Source organism: Maylandia zebra, linkage group LG18, assembly GCF_041146795.1.
Source record: "Maylandia zebra isolate NMK-2024a linkage group LG18, Mzebra_GT3a, whole genome shotgun sequence".
NCBI lineage: Eukaryota > Metazoa > Chordata > Actinopteri > Cichliformes > Cichlidae > Maylandia > Maylandia zebra.
In genome coordinates, this window is record NC_135184.1 from 13,621,078 (window position 1) to 13,644,948 (window position 23,871).

A 23,871-nucleotide genomic window follows, 5' to 3' on the forward strand; every position below is an offset into this window, starting at 1 on the left:
TATTAGCTCATTTTTATTTCATGGCAGAAACACTATTTAAAACAGTTGGGACAGGGCAACAAAAAGTGGAACTAAAAAGAAACACGTGAAGCAACATTTTGCTACTAATTAGGTTGATTTACAAGAGGTTGGCAGTATGATCGGATATGAGCCGTGATTGGACAGGAAACGTGACCGGGTATAAAAAGAACCTCTTAGAAACAGAGTTTCTCAGAAGAAAGGACAGATGGAAGATCACCAGTTTTCAACAAAACTGTGTCTACAAATTGTGGAGCAATTTCAAGATAATGTTCTTCAATGTAAAAATTTGAAGATTGTGAATATCTATATATCTACAACAAATAACATAATCAAAACATGAGAATTTGAAGAAATCTCTGTGTGCAAGGGGTTGAGAATCAATACTAAATACCTGTTATTTTCAGAGAGACATAAAACCTTTTGGGATTGGGTTAGGAAGGTAATCTAGTGCAAGAATCTATGAAATCAAACAAGCAAAGCTACCTGTGACCCCTTGTGAGTGAGGGAGCAGTCGAAAGTAGCATTTCTATGCAAAAAAGAAGCCGTATGCCGATGAAAATTAGCCTAAATCTGGCATATTTACATGATGAATTTAAGTTCTCATGTTAATTAATAGACATGATCTCTTTAAATAAACATAAACATAAGCTTGTGCTACCGTCTTGTCCTTTGGACCAAAGCTAATTTAAAATGGACTGAGGCAAAAGTGGAAATCTGTTCTGTGTTCAGATGAACTGAAATGTAAAATTTGAACCTGTGTCTCTGATAGTATGGGGGTCCATTGTAATTGGCAGCTTTCACAGCTGGAAAGACCAGATGTGTGCTGCACATCAATGCTGAAAGGTATATGCAACTTTTAGAGCAACATGTGCATCCAGATTACATGTTTTCCAGGGAAAGCCTTCAGTAAGAGAATGCTAAACCTGGCTCTATTAGAAAAGAATCCCGTGGAGACCCTTTCACCAACCGAAGAAATTAATGAAACAAATATGACAAAGACTGTTGAGTAACTAGAATCCTATAGCAGACAAGAATGGAACATTTCTCTCCCCAAAGACCAGCAACTGGTCTCCTCAGTTCACACTTGTCTACAGACTTTAAAAAAAAAGAAAAAAAAAGAAGACGTGTTGCCATAGGGTGGTCTGTTTTCTATGGTCTTTTGCAAAATATGGCTTTTGAGATCACTCAATCATTGAATTCGGTTTTATTTACATTTGATAAAGCACATAAACTGTTATTATTACTGCATTGTATTATGTAATAGATAAACATGGAGTGAAGGGAAATCTGAATTTGGGCACTTTAAATCTTCCACGGATAACAAATCGGACAGAAATCTGTAGAAAAGCTGTTGAACATATATCCCTTTTCCTTATCTATGATCTCTCTGTGGTGTTGTGTGTTTCTGATTCTGATGGCCAATGTTTAGCAACTCACAGAGGTTCCAGCTCGAAAAAAAGAGTACTTCAATTATGGGTCAGCCATATAGGGAAACTGGCCTTTATGAGTCTTCACTAAACTGTAGGTGCAGTGACATTCAAAGCCACGCTGGAGTAGCTCCATTTTACGCGTCTGTGTTTTAAATGCAAAATAACCCTCTTAGTTGTAATGTCATGCCGAAATCACACGAATTTTAAATGAAGCTCTCAGTTAAGCTGTTTCACTAACAAGGTGACACTTTATGAAGAGGAATTACTGGTGTGAGGATTTGCTCCACTTCTCCCTTCTTTCTTTCCTTCTGTGTGCTTCTGTGATGATGACTAAACTTCGATAGACTGGCTCAGCGTGTTTGTCCTCTGTCCTCATGATGGCGCCGTTTGCTCAGGCTACGGAGCTGCATGCTACCTGCTGTACCCGGCCTAATATTAGCAGTCTGCTCCAGTTGAAACGCATGGGCTTTAAGTTGTTGTCTTCATATGAATCAAGGAGAGGTTCTAGATAGCCCCCCTCCCGCAGTGACTGGCTCTTTTCGTCATATTGCGTCAGCGTAAACAAAACGCTGACGTGAATGTCTCCGTCTCCCCTCTTTGGCAAACTCTTCAATTGGTTGGTGAGCTATATATCTGATTCAGTGGGGGTGCATAGTTAAACCTAAGCGTCTCCTGACCTCTCCATTTGGCGAATATTACCAGTCCCCACGAAAAATATTCAAGTTTGCTAGACCGGCCTCCGAACCTCCAAGATGAAAAGTCTCATGTATGGAGTAAAAAAGAATGCCAAGTTTTGCTCCAATCATCTGACTGCGGCATTAGAACAAACAATAAAGAGAAAATTGCTCAGAAGCTGCAGATACAGAGAGGTTCGACTTACTCTCCACGAGCTCGAAATTAGACGTCACCAGTCCACTATGGGTGGAGAGGATTAGGCCTTCTTCTTGGTTATTTGACACATGTTCTATATAAAAAGCATTGCATCGTCGTTTTTCGTTTAAACACATCAATCAGCAGATTGTAATGACATAGATAATTTGAGAACAATGCTGGGAAAACGTGAATCGTTTATTCGGCCACGCAGACTCTCCGAACCAGCATCCTGCGTCACCAGCCGTTGTTCAAATCCGATTATGTGCCTCGTTTATTTCAACAATCCAGAGGTTAGGTTTAGACCTTAGCGTTCTCATTGCACGGCCATTAAAGCCACCCCTCGACATCCAGTGAGCAATTATTGTAAACGATTAGAACAAAAAGAAAAGTGAATATAAAGTCTGAAAGCCGCAATTTGAGACGAGTCGTTTCAGCACTGGACAGCTCCCGACTCCCCAGGGGCCTTGGACTTGGTCATCGGAAGCCTGATCACCCTCCATCAAAACCATCAAGTCATTTGAAACCACCAGCACCACTTCCCAGATCAGAGATAATCACTAAAGCGTAATTAACCTATTGGTGACGTGAAAGTTTTATTTATTTATTTTATATTTTAAAAAAAGAAGAAAAAAAAACAAGAAAAGCAGTAGTGGTTAAGGCGTTGACGAACTGATCTGTATTGGGCGTCACATCAAAACTTGATGATTTCATGTATGCATTCACAAGCGTCTCTCTCTCTTTCTCTCTCTCTCTCTTTTTTTTTTTAAAAAAAAGAAGAAAGTTTGAAAGTAAACTTCCATCTTCGGAGGGAGGTGGGGGTGAGTCTGACGGATGCATCGATGAGGAAGGAACTGTACTATTATATTCCGGGAGGAAGACTTGATGACGTCTATAGCATCCTTAATGTGACTTATTGGAGGGAGGTGGAGGACGAGGAGGAGGAGGAGAAGGAGGGGGGCAAGGCTTGCGATACATGGATAAAAATCCAAGGCAATCACAGCACAGGACAAAAGTTTAGAGCAACGATATGTAGACGCACAGACAGCGCGCTCTCCCACCGAGTTTTTGTTTGGCTTTGCGACCGGTTGAGTCCTATTAATTGGGTATAAAAGTGAGATAGGCAGCACTGAGGGGAACATAAGGAGACGACGGAGGCGCTTCAGCCAGGGAAGAAGTGCCGTGAGAAAGATACCGTCTCTCTCTTTCTTTCTCTCTCACTCTCACACACACGCAGACAAGCACTGCCACAACCGCGCCCGGTTCACAACCTACAGCACAGCCTCCTCTCTGCTTTCCTGCTATAGGTATGTGCTTTATCTGCGGACTGTCTTACAACTCGGAGAAATTTATGCTCCAGAGCGAGATAAAGTAATGGAAATTTTTCCCTTTTTGTGAACTGCGTGGAGATCTGCAATTTTTTAGCTACTTTGACGCTGAACATAGAGGATTTGGTGTCATTACCGCAGTGTAACTTTTACAAGATGAGGTGAATAAAACACAAAATATCCAGTTTTTTCTTCCCACCCCTCGTTTTTAATGATCCTTTTTTGGTATAAGCCAGTGGACGCTATCTTTATCCAGTTAATTCAAACAGGTTCATGTTCGAACCAGCTTTTTAGTTTTATTAGTGGTGATAAAGTAGCACCGCCTTGTGATTTTGATACAACAAAGAAAAAGCCGCTTTATTGTCAGGTAACTGCTCTGTTTAATGTTGTGTCTGTTTCTCATTTCCTAACAGCATGGCCAGTTCGAGTAAAGCGACTTTAATCTTGCTCATCTACGGGATCTTTATGCACTACAGCGTCTTCTGCACACCTCTTGGACTAAGTTACCCCAAGATTAGGTAGGTTTCTGGTTTCTGGGTTGTTATCGTTGTCCTTTATGTTCTATTTGAAATGCTCCTCAGCAACACGTTTCATTTAATGTTGCTGTTACGTTTGCTGCAATCAACGAAAAAGAGGTTTGTTCACTTTATTTCAAATAAATGCGCGCAATTGCGCAGAAACTCCGCGCGCAAGTTTTAGAATCTCCCAGTTAAGCATGATAACAGAAGGACATGCAGGCTTTTAAACAATCAAATGCAAGGCTGGTGTGGAAAATGAGTATGGAAATTGCACAGGAGTATCTGTCCGGTGGGACGGTTCACGGAACTCCCCTTATTAAAAATGAGAATGCAGTCGATGCAATGGATAGCCCTCGGGATGACGGTGGACTGGCGTCACCAAGGAGAGGCGAGGCAAAACGAATAGGGGAGCTTTATCCATTTAAGATTTAGTCTTCTTCTTCTTTTTTTCCTTCTTCGGGAAAAGCATATCCATTATTTGGGCGTGGTTCTCGTTGATCAAATTATAAATAAATAAATACATAAAAAAGGTATTTTCTGAATTCTTTTTAATATTTTTGAGCTCCACGCCTACACTAAATGTGATCATTTTCACACCCATTGTTTCGAGTTTTAAATAATTAATAAGGTTGGAGCCGGCAGCATCAAGTGGAATATATATATATTAAAAAAACCCGATTTCTTCCAGAAAGAAAAACATATTCAAAGAAAGAAAACAATACAGCAGGACGCATTTAATAAAATTCAAGTCATTATTTTCGCCAAATTTAAATTATTCGTTTTCTGGCTTATTTTTCTTTATTTATTTACTCTAAAAAGCCTCTTTCCCCCGTTTTTACCCTTTTTCATTGCATTTAACCGCCCGCTGTTTTTAAAGGCAGATGCAGACATTTGGCATCCTTTCACTCCTGCGTCCACACGTGTGCATTGATCAAAATTGTGATGAATGTTCTTTCTTTATGCAGACTTGAAAACGACGCATTCGATGAGGACGGGAATTCGTTATCCGACATGGGTTTTGATAGTGATCAGATTGCTATACGAAGCCCGCCATCCTTAAACGACGACGCATACACCCTATACTACCCACAGGAGAAGAGGTAAATGCGCCTTCGTTTCACAGCCAAAGCCTTGGGCTGGATTCCAATTTAATGACTTTGTTGCTGTTTGCTATAATGTTTGCTTGCTTTATTTTTCCCAGAGTTTCTCATGTTATTTGTCCTGTCTTATTTTCATACCGAGTAGCCTAAAATGTTGATTCCCTGCAGTTGATAATCAAGATTAAAAAAAAAGAAAAAAAAGAAGGTCGGCAGATTCGTAAAGGATAGCCTTTAATCTCTTTCTTTCTTTCTTTCTTTCTTTCTTTCTTTCTTTCTTTCTTTCTTTCTTTCTTTCTTTCTTTCTTTCTTTCTTTCTTTCTTTCTTATTTATTTATTGCACTTGACGTGATATTGGACATGCGAGTGGGCGGGAACATTTTAGGCTACTTTTGATCATTTTGTCCGCGCTTTTTAATCTATTTTTTTATTTTGTTTTAATTTATTTATTTTTATTTTAGTCACTGACGATCTATGTGTTTTGGCGTTTTATCATCTCAGACCAGAAAGGCATGCTGAGGAAGAATTAGATAGAGCCTTGAGGGAGATCCTGGGTCAGTTAACAGCGAGACATTATCTGCATTCTCTGATGACAATTCGTGCAGGGTAAGGGCATTTCTTATTAGCGTTCACCTGCAGTCATCATTTTTATTTTATTTTTTTTATGTTTCTGCGCTGCTCAAGTTCAGGCTGCTGTGTCACTGTCTGTCATTTTACGTGCGTGTGTGGTTTATTTCTTCTTCTTAAAAAAATGCTACCCCTCTATATAACGTCTGGACATTTTCATTCCACCGTTTTGCTCCTATTTTGATGTGGCGTGACATTGCATCCACGATTTATGTTCTTTAAGAATAAGATACTGAAATACAGCGCTATTTGTAGCCCTTGTCTTACCTATCAATTGATTTTGCTTTTACAAACATTAATGGGTGGTGGTGGGAAAAAAAGCAAGCGTCAGAATATGTAATGGGATGTAAATTAATATTTGATAACCTTTCCAAAACGCTTAAATCACCAAATCTTTCCTCACATATATATATATTTTAACGTAAAAAACAAAAAAACAAAAAAAATAAAAAAAATAAAATAAAGGCCCATAAATGCATTATTAATGACTACTGGCCAGATGAAGAGATGATCAAAGTTGAAATGCCACATCAAAAAGAGCACAAACCAGTCAAGACCTCGCAGCTTTAACTAATGTCACTGTTGTTTTATTTATCTTCTGTATTTTTTCAGTGACGACAACAGCATGGAGGAAGAATCAGAGCCCTTATCCAAAAGACACTCAGATGGGATCTTCACTGACAGCTACAGTCGCTATAGAAAGCAGATGGCCGTGCAGAAATACCTGGCAGCGGTTCTGGGTAGAAGGTACAGACAGAGAGTTAGGAACAAAGGACGCCGGCTTGCCTATTTGTAGCGCTGTTAAGGCGCTCAAACTGCCCTCCTGTGTATATACATCCAGTCGTTAAATCGAAGTCATTCAGATATATCTGACCAACCAGTGGATTGCGCCTGTGTTCTTTCAACATGTATTTATGTATGAAGTAAAGCCATTAAAATGAATATTTTAATAATAATATCGTTTTTTTTTCTTTTTGTACAAAAGCACTTGATACCGCACAGTTATACTTTGTGGACCAATATTTTATTTTCATGTTTACGATGTTGAAAACAAAACAAAATGATAAAAAAAAGAAGAAGAAGAAGAAACCAGTAAAAAAAGAGATAATTGTGCACCTTCAACATTATGCGCTTGAAATCTTTAAAAGTCATCTACATATGCAGAAAATAAATAGATTTTAAAAAGACAATCAAAGTATTGAATGTTATACTTATTTTTGTAACCAACGTTCTATTTTTTTAGTGTTGTTTGTTTTCCAAACAGGCCCAAAGAAGCAGTGAGCATGCTATGTGAGGCATATCCGGCTTATCCTAAATGATAGATGTTGCCCTTGTCCACGCTTCTCCACGCTCCCTTAATGGGAGCTCTGTGGGTTTGTATAGCTTGCTGCCCCTCCAAGGGGAATTCAGACGGCTTTTGTTCCACAGCCTCTCATTTGATGGTTAACCGATTGACTTACACATTAAGTCAATGTAAGTGCTGGTAAAAATTCAACCTTCTTTCCAATTTCATTGCAGGCTTTTGCAAGGGCACTGATGCCTTTACTAAATCGAAAGGAAGCACTCGAGTTGCTGTTAACAGTATGCAGAAAACACTGCTTGCTCACTCGCCTCGAGAGTCATTTACAGTGGGAGATAAATTATGCTCGATACGACTGTCTAAGGAATGTTTCACATATGTGTATTGTGTACAGTATAAAAATTACACAGAGCACATAGTCATCTCAGTGTTGTCTCTGTTCAGTCAACAGGATTAAATGGAGAAGAGAAAGGAAAAAAAATGCTTAAACTGTTGATTGTATTTTGGCAGAGCTCCGAAATATTTAGAAAGGACTCAGAAGGAGCAGAAAGTGATGCAGTTTGACAAAAGAGGAGGAGAGGGAAGGTAGCGTCTGAGTTGGGGTTAGAGATACTGGACTCTTATTTCTGATTTAATGGTGCATGTGAAAACTGACACCGTGCTAATTTTCCCTTACAAACTGCATGCGATTGTGCTTTTGTTGCTGTGTAGGAGATGAGCTGTGCTAAGCCTCTTTCAGCCCCCCCCCCCCCCCCCCCCCCCTTTCAGATGTTTTGTGACAGAAATGTGAAGAAAGAGGGCTAGAAGTGATAGAAACTGGTACTGCACTGACTTGTTGATTTTATTTTTTCCTGTCCTGCTGCTGTCATTGTGGATATCATAGAACAAGACACTGGACCCCCCTCACCTCCCTTATATGCTGATTGCCTTTGTCTTGGTTGTAGTAGTTCTTTTGCTTCTAGATTGCCATGCCAAGTTTCTGGTTTGATGTTAATGCTCTAGTTTCACTGTAAAGCTGATCTGTGTTAGAGTATGTGAGGAAGCAGGTGAAGAGTGTTAGCTGATAAAGAGATGTGTGTGTGGAGTCGAAGAAAAGGCAGTGGAAAAAGAGACGGTGTGTGTTTGTGTGTGTGTGTGTGTGTGAAAGAGAGAGCGCGAGAGAGGAAAGGCAAGCAAAGTAGCCTGTTGCATAAGACACAGGTTACAGCACCCACGAGCCAGAGGAGGTTTGTCGCACGTCAATACAGAACCAAACAAACAAACAAAACAAGTGATGGCACCACTGCCTCTGCTCACCTGTTGAAGTGAGATCAGGGTCAATGAGTCTGATAAAAAAAAATGTCAGACGTTGAATTCCCTTCACTTTGGTTTCATAAGAAGGTTTAAGAGTATGTGAGTCAAGGTGGATCAGACCAGCAGAACAGAGGTGTATGAAATTCAGCCCTCCAGCAGAGGGATATTCCCTATGACTTTTATTAGAGAGATATCTCATGTATTTATTCAACATTATGCAAATGCAGCTTTATGCACCCCTGCAATCTAATCAGTGGCCTGTGTTCCCCCATAGAAACTATCAACACACTCCTTCTTCAATTTGGCTCCATCGCACAGGCTTTGCGTGAGTGCGTATGTGCATATTGCGTTTATCTGTGAGCGTGTGTGCATTTAATGTTTGTTTGTGTGGACGAGTGACTGAACATGCATGCGGAGGTGGAAACAGCTTTTGGCTTTTGGTGCCTTGCTTCGACGTGAGAAAAACATAAAAAATACTAAAAAAAAAAAATACTAAAAAGAATATTCACCACAAGTGACAGATGGCAATTTTAGTGGCCCTACAATGCTGCAGTCCATTAGCTTACATTAAAACTTCCTTTTCCTCTGTTTAATCGCTCGGCTTAGTCTGCCCCAAGAGTAGTAGAATTAGGCTTTCTTTTAAAGCATGGCAATGATTTGTTGAGTATAAAGTATATTAAAAAAGTGAATAGAATGTGTATGTCGGTGAAGCAGGCGATGTATGTGTGTGTGTCTGACTGTTTGTGTGTGTGTGTGTGCATGGGGTGTTCAGTGTCTGTGAGAACAGTAGACAATGACCAGTGTTCCTTGCTGTTGATTATGACGTGTTGTCGATTATTTTGGGTCAGTAATTTATCAATGAGAAAATATCCCCTACATATTAGAACTTTGTGCATCACTATCTAGATTTAAAAGGGTTTGAGAATATAATAGAGATGTTGTTCAGATCATAGAAAATGCCTGTTGTTGATATTTCTGAAAGCGCCGAACGCCTTACTTCAATGTTTAATCTCTTATCTATCTGAAAACAATGTGTTTTAAAAGTGAACCTTAGTACAAGTGACATCGTTATACACACAGGAGTCCTTATATGGGGTTTTACGTTTGTCATTGTTATGAAAGTGTTGTAAGATTTGTATGAATAAATTTTTGTAAACAACAACATTTTCTAATCAATGTCTAATCTTTGAAATACATCACTTTGTTTTTCGAGGAGACGTGTCTTTTGAACAAAGAAAGTGCAGCGGAGCCACAGTTACATCACACACGCTGACTAGAATATATATTTTGTTTGCAGTTTACTGCCCGCATATGAATGTTGAGCTTACATGAAGAACCACCTATTTCCATGAGCACAGATCTCCTCCTGTAACAAACATAAAGTTGCACAGCAGAAAATAAAGCAGCAAATGCATTGTGTGAAGTTGGTCTAACTTTTAAAAGACACGTTTGCAATGCGTCAAAAGGGAAATCACAGATGTGTTTTTGCATTTCAAGTTGAGGAAATAAATAAATGAACCTGCAATTCAAACTGAAGAACCATCAAACATCTCTGAGGAGCTCATCAAGAGAAGCTACGGCTGAGCTGCAGAGCCCCACACAGGGCTTCTCTCCTCCTGGACTGCCTTGTGTTTCTCCTCACTCCATCCTTGGCCTTGGTAGTGCAGCTGTGTCCTGTGGGAGACGAGGAGGATGGGTGTGGCAAAGGATTATGTGTGTGATCTGATACTCATAAGCCAGCAGGAGTATGTGTGTGTGTGTGTGTGTATGTGTCTGTGAGTGCACATGCACCAGAGCTCAACTAACCCAATCAGAGAAATGTTGCATGGCAACGGTCCACAAAGGGACACGGTTATGTATACGCATGTGTCAAGTGTGTTTGTATGTGTGGAAAAAAGGAGCGAGACAAAGACGGAGACTGTGTGCATTTGTGTGCATGTCTGAGTGTTTTGGGCTATTTGTGTGCACTGCACAGGCAGACCTTGAGCGGGCTCTGCATTGGAATGGGGTTCTGCATCACACCTTACAGTTTTTGTGCACACGCTGCCTGTTGAACAGAAGAAACAGATGCACAGTGTGTGTCTATCAGAGACACAGTAATGACACCAACAGCTACTGCCACAGAGGAGCACAGGTATTAAATATGATTAATGAAATTCAACAAAGTGAGTTAGCCATGAGAAACTGCCACACACTCATTCGACGTGCATCTCTGTTTCTTCCCTGAAGACACCAATTCATGGGAGTTGCCCTGTTGCTAAGAAAAGGCTGACAGATTGTTGGTTGTCAGGGGCCTTTTTTTTGTGCTAAACCTACCTGTGTGATATAAATGCTGTCTCCGGTCTTTATTTATACCCCCTCTACCCCTTTGCTCTTCTGCTGTCAAAGTGAAAAGCAGCTTCGGTCCACCTGACAAGCAGAGACTGCAAGACTTGTTCTGTATGGAGCAAATGAGGCAGGTGAAACGAACAAAAAAATGTATTCAAAAATAAATTGGATTTGATATTCACCCCCACAAGTGGATATTGAGACAAATGCATCAATTTGTTTGCACAGCTTCCACATAAGGGGCCACCCTTGACCAATTTGTACATACTGTAATGTACATTAATGCCTGAATCAATAAAAGATGGCTCCTCCCTCTTCATAGTGCCGCATCATCTCTCCTCTCTGCAGTCTACGTCTTAAATCTGTATTAGCATCTTTGAGCGATTCCACAACTGATTTTTTCGCAGGAGTTGTCTCTCTGGGTTGTCTGTGAAGGTTCTCAGTCTCTCTGGGTTTTTTGTTTTGTTTCGTTCTCTTGGGGGAAAATGGAAAGAGCTCCTAAATTTAGAGTCTAACTCCCTCAATAAACAGTTTGGAATCAAACACGGCTTTTAATAATCAGCTCTCTGCCTCCAGACACGTCTTAATCACGTATGGAGTGTTAGAGGGGGAAGGAGAGGTTTTGTTCAGGGCTTTTCCAGTGGGGATACCCACACCTCTCCCAGTCCCGCATGGCCACACCCATCTTTCTTTGTCACCATGTTTTGATGAGCATGTGAAGCCAGAAGTGTGTATGTGTGTGTGAATGAGCACTACTGCTCTATTGTGTGTATGATTAACATTTCCTTCCCTTCACAATACTTTTGTGTGTGTGTGTGTGTGTGTGTGTGTGTGTGTGTGTGTGTTTGTGTGTTTATTTATCTCAAGTGCAAACACTGCCCCCTCCTTCTTCCATAACATCTCTCTTGCATGTCAGGGTTAGGAGTACAAGAAAGGCCCAGACACCGCAGTGATGCAATCACCATCCCACCCACTCCACCCCCTCGCATTTTACCCCATGAATCATTCAGTGGTCAGGTTTGAGCGGGGTGGGGGGTGGTGGGGGGGCAGTCTAGTCATGCCTGCTATGAAACTCTTGATTGTGGCAGCCACGAATCCCTCAATCCTCCTCTCCCTTAAATCCCTTCTTGTGGCGGGCTCTGTCACATCTACCATTGAGCAGGCGGCACACTGTGGTGAACATCAACCCCTCTGGGAGCAACGTGTTAGAGAGAGAGAGACAGCAAAGACAGGGAGGGAGAAAATAGGAGATGTGGGCGAGGGTTTGCAGACATGGACCACTGATCAAGAGTTGCTTCTGGCTTAGAGGGAAACACTTTACCTGTGCTGCTTGAGTAATCATGGGTGACCAGAACTATCCATCATTTATTATGAGGCTATTTGGCCTGGAAAGAAAATCACCTCAACCATCATTTTCTCAGCTACTTTACTAAATGTACACGTCTCCAAGCTAAGCTTGAACATGAGTGCACCTTGAAAAAACAATAACCCGACTTTACAAAAATAAGCTCAAAATATCACGTGTAGTGGTTATTCCAACAGTCTTTGGACGTAGGTCAACTGAAGTTTCGTCTTGGATGTGAAGCCCATGAAACGTCTTCACAAACTTGAAGAAGTCCAATTGATTTCTATTTTTCAAGGTCTTAAGAGGTTACATTGTTGCTGATGACTACTAATAAACTGACTAAAGAATGGTGCATTTAGCAATACACCTGCTATAAACAAAAAGAAAAGAATTATAAGTCATGAATAAAAATTACACATTCTAACCTATTTAGAGAACAGAGAGCACATCTGTGAAAAAATGAATCATCTCTAGACACCTTGAGGCTAGCACGAAAGGCTAGAAAAACAAGATATTATAAACTTATACAGCTTCTATGCTAGCAAACAGTTGCCTATTTGCATATCCTGTAGATATGCAGCAGATCTCAGATGTGTAGTTATGTCTCCATCCACCTCTCCAAATGTAGTTCAGACCCTTTCAGCTTCTGATTTTTTCTTTCTTTTTTTGTTTTCTTTCTTTGTTTGTCTACATCTTTGTCTTAAGCGCTCTGGTTGCCCATTCCTCTGAAAAACATCTTGCTTTTGTGGCAAGGCTGATGTTGCTGCACTCGAACTAAAAATCTGAACAATAAGCAGTAAAACTTTAAAACCCTCTACGGAGCGGCAGGAAACGGATGAACCGTCTGTACAAGTATGTCCTTTCATATCACACAGTAATTTGATCCAGTCAATATAAACATGTTGACTGGAGCAGTTCTGAAGAAGAAATCAAACAGCCATATCAAGTCTTCCATTTGTAGATGCTTCAGGTGTTATAAAGCTGGGCGTTTATTATGCTTGGGTCTACATAGATGTGGATTTACTTAATAAGACAAAGCGTTTGCCAGAAGGTCTGGGACTGTGCAGACAATAATCTTGTCTGTGGAGGCCAATACATACACCCATTGATCTAAGTGTAGGCTCAAACATAATAAATAGAAAATAATGAATAGTTTGCAAATTGGACCCTCAGTTAAAGACTATTTGCACACTGTCTCTCACATGCGAGTCCAACATGCCAGTGAAAACCCTAATTTGTTAACACACATTTTAATAGGCCTATTCCCAGAACCCCCTATATTCCCGTTAGTCGCTGCTATTTAACTGTAAAAAAAATTCCCCAAACCCCATGGCTCTGCGTTGTTCAACATCAAACAATTTTCTTTAAAGCTGTCTGATCCCAGCTTGGTTCTCCAAAAGACTTGATCTGAGAGCTGTTTTGTCCCATGTGCTTCTCAACATTTCTGCTGGTAGCAGTGGTAGTGGCAGGGTGGGTTGCATTTCAACTTCCTGGGGAGTGGGAGCGGTACTGGGACGTTTTGTTATGCTAATACATCAAACTCAAAGAACATTTTTGGCTCTTGAAGAGAAGAAACAGGGTCACGAACGACAATATCTAAACCTTACGCACGCAGACCTTAAAGGTTCAGCGGGATGCAAACAAACCAGCATCTTGCAGCCTGACCGTCTTTTTCGCCTTCAATTTTTCTTGCAGCTCGTACATTCGCTGTGCCCATTCTGGTTTAGGGCGAGGCTGTGCAAACACTGAATAATGTATCACTGCTGGTGAAGTTAGGTGCAAAGACTCAGTGTGAGATTTGCGAGAAGAAATATGTTCATGCTCTTTTAATTCTCCTCCCCATCTCTTTCACCTGCCTCTAAAATGAAGGAGGAAGACAGCCTATTACTCCTTCCCCCTACAGACACCCACTGCTGCACCCCTTTCCACATCATTCACCCTCACGTCTCTAAAGTTGTGAGAGATTTCCTGAATGAGATGAGTGTTAATGAATGAAGAACAGTGGAGAGCAGAGAGAGACGCTTGTCAGGCTCAGGCTTCATGGGTTATGTGCTCATGAGAGTCAAATTTTCACGCTGACACGCAGCTTGTGGTTATGTTATCTTTCTTCTTTCCTTTTAATGAACGCAATATGAGCGTGTGTGTCTGTGAGGGTTGGGAAATGCTTTAATAAATAGGCAAAATATTTGAGGAGACTGTAGAATACAGACAGATGGAACAGTACTGCTTTTGAATGCATGACTCCTGACAAAAACAAGTTTTGTGGACAAAGAAAACAACAAATGTTTGAAGAAAAAGTTGCTGGAGAAAAGAGAAATTGCAAAGTCCCCTTTCTCCAGTTTACATCACAAAAGATTCAAGAAACCTGTGTTATTTCAACATCTTTTGATTATAATAGGAAGAGTTTCCTTTTCTGCCTTTCTAAAATGCATCTTCTCCTTTTCTTCCAGTCTTACAAACTTCTCATGCTTCCAAGGGTTCACATATAGAGATCCTAGAGATTGCTTTACCCCAATCCTCACACGCACACCAAAAAGGTAAGTGTTCGCTTTGAGCAAAGCAGGCTTTTCCCATCTTTTTCACACATATTCAAAACAAAAGGAAATGCCTGTCACAGAGAAACACACAACTCTTTGGGAATTGTCTGTGGCAGCTCTATAAAAAGTGAAGCTGTGTTATAAGGAGAGAAGTGTAAGTGGGAAACATAGGGAGGCGAGGCAACCAACCAGGTTCTTCATTCACACCTGTGAACAGCATCCTGTGCTCCCCGGGGTAAAGCATCCAAATCGTGTAGTAGAAAAACAGACTGTGCTTGCGCATCCCACCATTTCTCGCTTCTTCTTTTTTTTTTCCTCTTCCGTTTGTTGGAAGGGTTGCCCTCCTACACAGCTCTTCCCATCAGGGAACATTTGTTACAATGATTGACACACTGCTGAAACATTAATGTTCCTAAGGCAGATATCCATGTCATTTGCATTTCATACTTTGTTACACAATCGCAGACCTACAAACGACAACAATGCCTGTTCCGATATTTAAAAACTGTTACTGTGGTGGCAAGGTTTGGCAACACTGTCTACAGCAGCACGGATAACTTGATAGCTGGACTGATGACATTAGACAGTGGGCCAAATTTTTAAACACAGCCTGAACTTTTTTAGATGAGCGGACTTTAAGTAGTCTTCAGGAATAGTTCTTCAGGCTTCTTGAAGGACACTCAAAGCTCTTCTTTGGATCTTGGCTGCCTTTTGGTCCATTCTCTGTAAAGATAATTCCACACTGCTTCAATAATGTTGAGGTCTGGGCTCTGGGGAGGCCAATCCATGCCTGATAGTGCCGCATTGTGTGTTTTTCTATCCAGTTATGGTTCTACTGCATTGGCAGTGTGTTTGGGATCATTGTCATGCTGAAAAATTAAGCTGTTGCCTATTACAAGGTTTCCAGATGGTATTGTGTGTGACTCAAAAATGACCGTACTTTTCTGCAATTATAATGCCATCTATCTGACAAGATCTCCAACACCACTGGCTGAAATGCTGCCCAAATCATGACAGAACCTGTTTCTCTCCCTTACATATTGATGAACATATACACTAAAAATGACAAATTTGTGTCCATTAGACCTGTTCCATTTGATTTTAACACGAGTTCTTGGGTAGTATGGCATAACTCTGCCTTTTCTCCTTGAAGAATGGCTTCTTGAAGCATGAATCTACTATATGGCCAGATATAGTTGGATAATTCTTTTTGTAGATTCAGCTAAAGAAAGTGTCCTGTTCAAAAAAAATACAAATTAAAATGAGTTCTTTGCTAAGCTCTCTGCTGTGTGCATCCATAGATTGACAGATCACTGCATTACTTTTGCATTACTCCATAAAATGACCTGAGACTACAGTCCCACACAACAAAATGAATCCCTATCCTGATGAGGACACACACAACTTATGAACGTATGAACACAAAACTAACAACACAAAGCAAAGTTAAAAACAGATTTCCAAGCATCACCAAAGTAGTTATACAGTACAAACATGTACAGGTGGAAAAATTAGGCTATAGTCCCGCAAGCCTTACTGCTCACTCTCATTGCTTTCACTATCCACTGAAGTAGAGGCTGTGGCTGCTGGGCTGGGGTCAGCATACAGCTTTAACATCACTTCGCTATGCAGATGCTTGCAGAGAGCTGAAGTTGTGTATCAGCTGTTGCAGTTGTTTTTGTCCTGGACACAGTTTGCATTTCACCATTGTAATCTTCTTCTTTTGTGCAATAAAAATAAAAGTGACGTCTGTATCTCCACTCCTAAGAAGCTGTGGACTTCTCCACCATTTCCACAAACTGTTGTTAAACCCAACACGGGTTCATTCTGTAAGTTTGGTGCCATATTTATGCTTGAAGGATTCATTGGTTAGTGTTAACTGGCTTAACAGACAAACAACTGTTCCTCTGAAAATGGTCAGGTACTGTCAAAGTACCTGGGTTGTTGACCTAGTGTTTTCAGTATGGACACTGTTTAGTTTCCTATGTATGTTTCCTGCTTTATTGTGATAACCTGTTGTTTATATGCATTATGTTTAGTTTTACTTCCTCTGTTCCATTAGTTAGATTCATTCCAGCTGTGTTCTCAGCTGTTTCCAATTCTCATTTACCAGTCCAGTTTCTATCAACTCCTTGTGTGCGTTTCCCGTCATTTCTGTTCAGTCAACAAACACTCCTTGGAGGCAAAACACTAAGAAATGAGGTGTGCACAGTATTGCACATGGATGCCAATCTTATCTTATTATACCTGCTTTGGTTTCATGTTAAATTTATGATGGTTAGTTTGCTGCAGTTGGTGCAACTTGTTAAATTTTACAATAATGCCAAAGTTAGCTGGCTGAGAAAATTTGTTGTTTGTTCGAGCAGTAGTGGTGACTTATTTCTGGAACTTTCCCCCAAAACTTTTTTAATGGAAACAGGGAACACTGACATTGGAGCATTTCCACCTGGTGAAACCTAATCTAAAGGAAGACTGACATTGAATCTTAATGCTGCCTCTTGGAATGAACTGCAGAATTTCCAAGGTAAATCTTTTCAGATTTTCTGCTGAAAACACAAAGTCTTTTGTCTTCTCTGACAGAATATAAGAAGATGTATCAACAGCTTTTCAGTTCACTTCAGTTTAGGTTTATTTATATTGTGCAAATCACAACAACAGTCGCCTCAGGGCACTTTACAGAGTAAAGATATTACAGTATTCTTAAAGAAACCTGGAAAATCAAGCCACGCCCTATGAACAAGAGCTTTGTGATGGTGCAAAGGAAATATTCCCATTCAACAGAAAGAAACCTCCAGCAGAGCCAGGTTGAAGGAGGGGCAGTCATATGGGGGAAAGAGAAAAGGAATAAAGAGAGAATAGACAGACAGGACAAAACACCGAATAAGAGAGAGAAAAGCCAAAAATCTAATGACACACTGCTGTGGTAAATTAACATGTGTGAAATGAAAAGAGATGAGACTTGGTGCAAAATAATAACAATGTAAAAGGTTTGGAAAATTGTCCAGCTGCCTGCTCCAAACTCAAATCAATGGAAAGCAGCATTTTTGACATGGAATCATTCTTCCTTAACATGTCGCAGATATTTTTGTCTCTTCAGACATGGTCACTGAGGCACTGTGTTAATTTCATCCCTTCTGTTATTTGTAGTTGCAGTAGGACAGCTCATGCCTGTTTGTTTGGAGGTTTGGCAGCTGCTGCAAGTCCAGTGACATCATCATGCTGGCACAGTGATTACTGAGAAATGCAGTGAAAACAACATGGCAATGACTGCTAAGCACCAAAGACGTCTCCAAATACAAACAAACAGACTGCAGATAATCACTTAGAAATAATTTCATTGACTGGTCTTAAGAAGAGTGGAAACATAAGACACAAAGATGAAATAAAGGCATTTTCAGGTTTTCTTTCACCGCAAAAAATAAGTAGCCGGATTAAACTTGGGTCAGGGCTGCTTAAGTCCACCAATAATCGACCGAGTCAAGGTCAACAACCCAGTCAGTCCTGCATAAGCCCTGTGTGGATTGGTCAAATATTTCTCAGCAATGATCACACCACGCTTTCAGATGCTTTTCTTCCAGTGAGAGCTTGTGAGTGTTTATTTCATGTGAAAATGATGCTATTTGTGCTTGATGAAAATGGAAGATCAGCATCAATATTTAGTGAAGCCATTCAGCAAATATTAGATGCTCACCAAACCTTGGAGGTTAACATCACAGTTTTCAACAAAGTTGGAAAAATCAGGTAAAAAAAAACCAACTTAAAAATGAGAAGCTACATAATGACCGGATCTACGATGTTACATCTTTGTCCAAATTAAGTGTTGAACAGATTCAAATAATCACACACATTTTGCTAGTGTATGATATACTTAAATGACTGTGTGATAAGTGTTAAATGACAACAGCTAAAACAATAAAGTCTTCCGAAACAGGAAAATAATGTAAAAAACAAAAATAAAACAGTAAACAAAGGCTATTGTTACGTGTCTGCAGGCTGCATGTTTTCTTTCCCTCCCCTTTTGTTTGCCATTCCCTTAGGTTGCAGACTGCAGGCTGATGTCAATCTGGGCACGTCCAATTAATTAGAGGAGGGAGGCCCTGATTGGACAAACCAGGAGTGAAGCCCTTGATAAGGAGACTCACCTGTGGCTGGGCGCGGCTCTCTTCCCTCCTTGAATTGTTTGACACATGTGTGATGGTTTCCTGCTGTCTTTCTTTTGTTTGATGATTGTGGTGGGAGTAAAGTGGACTAGGTGAGTTTGGGGACCCCATACACTTACTCACGTAGAGTCTTTGTGTTAGAAACACTAGGTAAGTAGGTTGGTGCCACCCATGTAATTTTGAGCTTATTTTAAGTTGAGGTTTGGGTCTATCTCTCCTGTTTGTTGCTTTTCTAGGATAGTAGCTCAGCTCAGCTAAGTTTTGGTTTTGTCTTTTTGGTGGTTTTTTTTTTTTTTTTTTTTTTTTTTTGGCACAACCTAACTGTCCCTTTTCCCCCCACATTTGCTGTTTGAGTCTGGGTTGTTTATTTTGTGAGAGCGCTGCCATTAAACCTTTTTTCATAACACCTGTACTGAGTTTCCGGAGTTGTTGTGTTATCCCCTCCTGCCCTCGGGGAGACGTAACACTATAAATATTGAAAATGAGGCAGTAAAATGTTTAAATCTCTTAATGACCCATTAGCTTCCCAATTTTAAGGTTTTCCCACGGTGTGAAGCAATGAGTGTAATCAACCGCTGCTTTACAAATGTGGTGTTTAGATGGTTTAGATACATAATATCTCAAACCGGAGATACTTGCAGCTGTCTTTTATTATTAGTATACACTTAAATAATATTTTTCTTTATTATTATTACAGTGTATAGAAATACTGCGGAACCAGAGTGAATCTGTTAACTCATTCCAGATCAATTTAAGGTTCCTTTGTTCATCTATAGTAAGAAATCAAATCACGAGGATGCCTTTGCATCTGTGACTACAAGCTGAGTTCAGACTGTTTTGAAATACTTCATTCTAAATGAGCAGATACTGGACACAATCATGGATTACTGAACACAAAATTTATGTAGTATATTACAGCAAAGCAAACATATATTCAGACTTTAGACCCCATTTATAACCATGTATAGGCATAACCACATGTCTATATATGTTTTATATGTGTATACAAATAAATAATCAATATAATATCATCAGTTTTGTTTTAACTCTCCACAACTGGGATCAGTGAAGTCGCTAAAATCAAGGCTCTATTACAGTACCCATCTATTTTCAGAAACCATTATAATTCAGTGTTCAGTGGGCTACAGAAAAACAACGCAGCTTAATGAGTTTATTTTTAGAGGCTGTGTTTTGAATATTTATGAATTTCTTTAAAGAATGAAAAAGTTGCTTTTATAATCAAAAAAGGATTTTTTTTTTTTTTTTTTTTTTTTTAAAAAGAATGACATTTTATGCAGTTCTTTAAAAAGTCTATCCTGTGCCGATTCTTCCTACATCATTAGTTAATGATACACCGAAGGGCACATGCTCATGACATCACATCTGTGATTAAGCTTTTTGTGCCAACCCCCCCGGGCAGCTGATTGCACAGTAAACAGACACGTACTGAGAAACAGCTGTCACTCACTCGAGTCTCAGAGGTGTCCATCACAAAGGCTCGCAGATCTAGAATTCTCACCATCTGCTGCTGTTTTGCTGGACGTGCAGTGCAGGCCCAGATCACTTCCACTGTTTGGTGTAGGAGGAATCGTCACTGACCGACGGCAGCTTGCAAGCATGTTCGGAGCCATATGGGGAAAGATTGACTAGCGCATGTTTCACAAGGCAAAATCATTATTGTTTGACTCACAGTTTCAAATTTCGCACCCTCCCGGACACACGCCATCTAGCTGCTCGTTTAGGACATTAATTTACAGCTTATAATCACCATAGAGGCCAGGACATAAATACTCGACTCAGCACCCAGTGTCACATGACTGTCTGTCATAAATAAATTACTTTATTCACACAAATGTACGACCAGATAACTTCGTTAAGGACAGCCCATGCAAAGAGGCAGATAGAAACTGGAAGTGCTGCACAGGAGGACTTGGTAGCCATGACAATAAAAATTAAATATTTAACTTCAAGTAGATGCTCGTTCATTTAACTAGAAGTTTATCATAGAAGCCAAAAAAAAAAAAACTTTCTTGAAGTGCAATCTGCAACCCACTGTGCATGCTCATTAACGTTTCTGACTCAGCTTAAACACCCAAATTTGCACTAGAAACAAAAACAAAATATCTCAATTTACACTGAAGTTCTGCAGCTATAAAATGCTAATGTTTTTAAAATACTTTTGCTCTCTAATTTCTCCACATGCCAAACACTGTCCTGATTATTATTAATGATTATGATTAAGTAAGGATTGTATGACTACAGTTAGGCAAACGTGGCCTAATCATTAGGTAATGCTGTTCAAACAGCACCACAGGACATAAATTTCAGTGTTATGCAAAAAAGAAAGATAAGAAAAAAGAAAGTTAGACAAAAGTCTAAGTTCGTGGTTTTTAGGCAGATTTATTGAAAAACAGCAACAACAAAAAAACAACCTTTGAGCACTAATGCTAAACATTTAAAACTAATGTTTCCTAAGTGGCTAAACTTCAGTCTGCATAATTCTGAGGCAAGCTGACTCTGCAGGCGCAAGAGTCTTTCAGAGGTAAACTTTATTACAATCAAAACCACCGTCTCTTCAGTCAGTGCATGGCCAGACAGGAAAAGGGAAAACAAAATGCAGCGCTCAGACAAAATGCCTAAGGTTTAAAGCGGGGAGGGAGCGAGAGAGAGCGTATCGATCTTTGGTCCCAACTGCTTCCTCTGTCAGCAAAATTCTATTTCTAGATCCAGCATATCTCATGAAGCCAATCAGACCCTGATTTGCGCTGAATGGCACTATATTACCTTGTTGTTCCTCAATTTGCAGTGATCTATTTATATACGAGCTTGCTAAACTAGACTGTCATTTAAGCTAAATTTAGGTGAGACGGAGAGACTGACAGAGGCAAAACTCCTTGTCATACTGTTGTGAAGCTTGCACTGCATCCCAGTTAATTGCCTCATCCCATGAGTAAATTCCCACTCCGAGCGGTGCTATCAACCCGTGCGACACATTACCTAGCTAGCATGAATGAAACCCGAAGGTAGTGAGCAATCCCCCTTCCTCGAGTCAGCAGACGTTCATGAACAGTGTGGTAATGCAGAAACTCGAAGTCTACACGGAGACTGCTTTTGCAAACAAAACTGCAAAAGTGTCAGAATCTTCCCCGCAAAAGGAGGGGTGTGGAGATTTTTTCCTATCAAGCTGCATTGGAGACTCTTGTGGGGCTTGTGAGCGGTGCCAGTGACAGGAAAGTCTCCTGAGAGGAAGGGTCTCATGTTCATGATCTCAAGCACTTGGATGTCGCACTTGGTGACAATATAATGTGGAGAGCAAAACTAACAAAGTCCTGCTTTACTGCTTTAACAAAGATGCTCTAACTGAACACAGCTGACATCGAGCAGAGTATTTATTTATTTTATTACTTAGCCAGAAAAAAAAAGCCTCTGGAGAAATGTTTGGAGCAATCAATGAATTCCGATTAAATCAACAACTGCAACGGTGGGGCTGTTGTAGATGAGAGGCATCTGTGGGTGATGCAGCATGATTCATGACGATCTCAAGAGTCATTCATCCGCTATCAGCCAGTCATCTTCCCAAACCTCTGGGTCAGCCCCGTAATAAATATAGATGTTGACACACAGATTCTACCAGTCACGGGAGCAGACAATCCATGTTGTGGGTGGACTGAATCTGGCCCCATGTCCACACCTGACACCCTCCAATTATACGTGACAGATGCTTGGCGTGTGCACACGCACATTAATACTCTACAGCATGGAATGAAATCTCCATATCTGACACTGCCCCCCACCTCCTCCACTTCTCCTTTTGTTCTCTGGGTGTATGTGACCAGATGTGGCCCTACTACAAATTTAATAAAGGGTGCTGCACTGCTACTGTGTGTGTCTGGCTGCAGTGTGTGATAGACTTTGACACTTTTTTAAGTGTATAAGCCATATTGTTGTTGTAGCATGCATGTAGGTGTATGGATATGTGCGCCTGGTGTCTGTTACACATGTAAATACTGATCCTATGGATGGGTTTTACCAAACCACCTTATTAGCAGGCTCCATGTGTCAGTGGTTAATCCCCTGGTCCCTCAGGGGATGCCCCCTCCCTCTTTTCCTCCTCCTCCTGTCACCCCCTCATCACCACCTCCACAGATGGGTCCTTTTATTTCCCCACAGAATACTAATGATGGCAAAGAAGGATTCCAAAGGGGCTGGTGTCCCCCCCCCCCCTTAATGCCAGCAGCGGGGAAGAATGGCAAGCAGTGGATGAGGGAGGGGAGAGGGAGGGTCCTACAAGCAAACAGACAACAGCTAATACAAACAAAGATGGATGTTTAAGTGCTTTCCTTTGAATGAATGAAGTGTTTCTATGTCAGCCCTGTCTTTAAGAAGATGTGTCTATATATTTTCTGATGAAGAAAATGAGTAAATGCTGATACTTTAGATGTCAGTTTCCCAAATGTTCTGACTGTATGTAGTACTGAGCTAAAATCTGGTTTCAAACCTGATTTCTTTATGTTTCGCTTCAAAGGAGCCAGACTTAAACCATTCCTGTAACTAACATGTGAACAGTTCCTGGTGTGAGTCTGTGAGGAGAGAAAAATACCTCTGAGGTTGACTCAAGACTTTTGCACAGTACTCTATGTTTGCAGTGTAAACATGCAGAACATCTGGCTAAAACTTGGTTAACAAGCAAGTTCAGAAAATGTCATTCCTATTAATTAACCTAAGTGTACAACAACACAGAATCAGGAAACGTTCTTCCCCCAATAAGAATAAATTAGTAAAGGTTCAGCAACTCAGCGAATACTGTTTATTACAGACACATACACAGAATCAGGAGGGAAATTAATGTGCTGTAACAAAACTGTGGATATTACAAAGTTACTTATATTGCAGGTAGCCATATTGTGGCAAAGTATAGCTCATATACTCAAACAAGGGATGAAGGCAACAGCAGGCTGAAATGAAAAAAAAAATAATAGAAGAAGTGACACTAGAGTTTCTAATTATAGACGAACAT

At 40.4% G+C, this 23,871-nt stretch overlaps 1 protein-coding gene and 1 long non-coding RNA gene across 3 annotated transcripts; both read left to right on the top strand.

The window, feature by feature from the left end:
* The first annotated feature begins 3,635 nt into the window (after window positions 1-3,635).
* adcyap1b (adenylate cyclase activating polypeptide 1b) lies at window positions 3,636-9,646 on the top strand. Of its 2 annotated transcripts, XM_004542950.4 has the most exons (5): window positions 3,636-3,810; window positions 4,063-4,167; window positions 5,133-5,267; window positions 5,766-5,870; window positions 6,504-9,646. In XM_004542950.4, exons 1-5 carry the CDS (start codon window positions 3,806-3,808, stop codon window positions 6,685-6,687), a joined length of 534 nt encoding a protein of 177 aa, XP_004543007.1. In that variant the 5' UTR covers window positions 3,636-3,805; the 3' UTR covers window positions 6,688-9,646. The 2 variants fall into 2 exon arrangements, with proteins under 2 accessions (XP_004543007.1, XP_004543009.1); XM_004542952.3 differs by lacking the exon at window positions 5,766-5,870.
* A 7,211-nt stretch (window positions 9,647-16,857) lies between these two features.
* On the top strand, window positions 16,858-18,421 carry LOC101478164 (uncharacterized). Its single transcript, XR_190990.4, has 3 exons — window positions 16,858-16,971; window positions 17,114-17,218; window positions 17,842-18,421. It is a non-coding gene; the product is annotated as an uncharacterized LOC101478164 (long non-coding RNA).
* The last annotated feature ends 5,450 nt before the right edge of the window (window positions 18,422-23,871 follow it).

Bases quoted from the DNA above. Each gene is read 5' to 3' on its own strand.
- adcyap1b (XM_004542950.4), top strand. The intron at 4,168-5,132 runs GTAGGTTTCTGG...TTCTTTATGCAG, and splicing joins CTAAGTTACCCCAAGATTAG to ACTTGAAAACGACGCATTCG. The intron at 5,871-6,503 runs GTAAGGGCATTT...GTATTTTTTCAG, and splicing joins CTGATGACAATTCGTGCAGG to TGACGACAACAGCATGGAGG.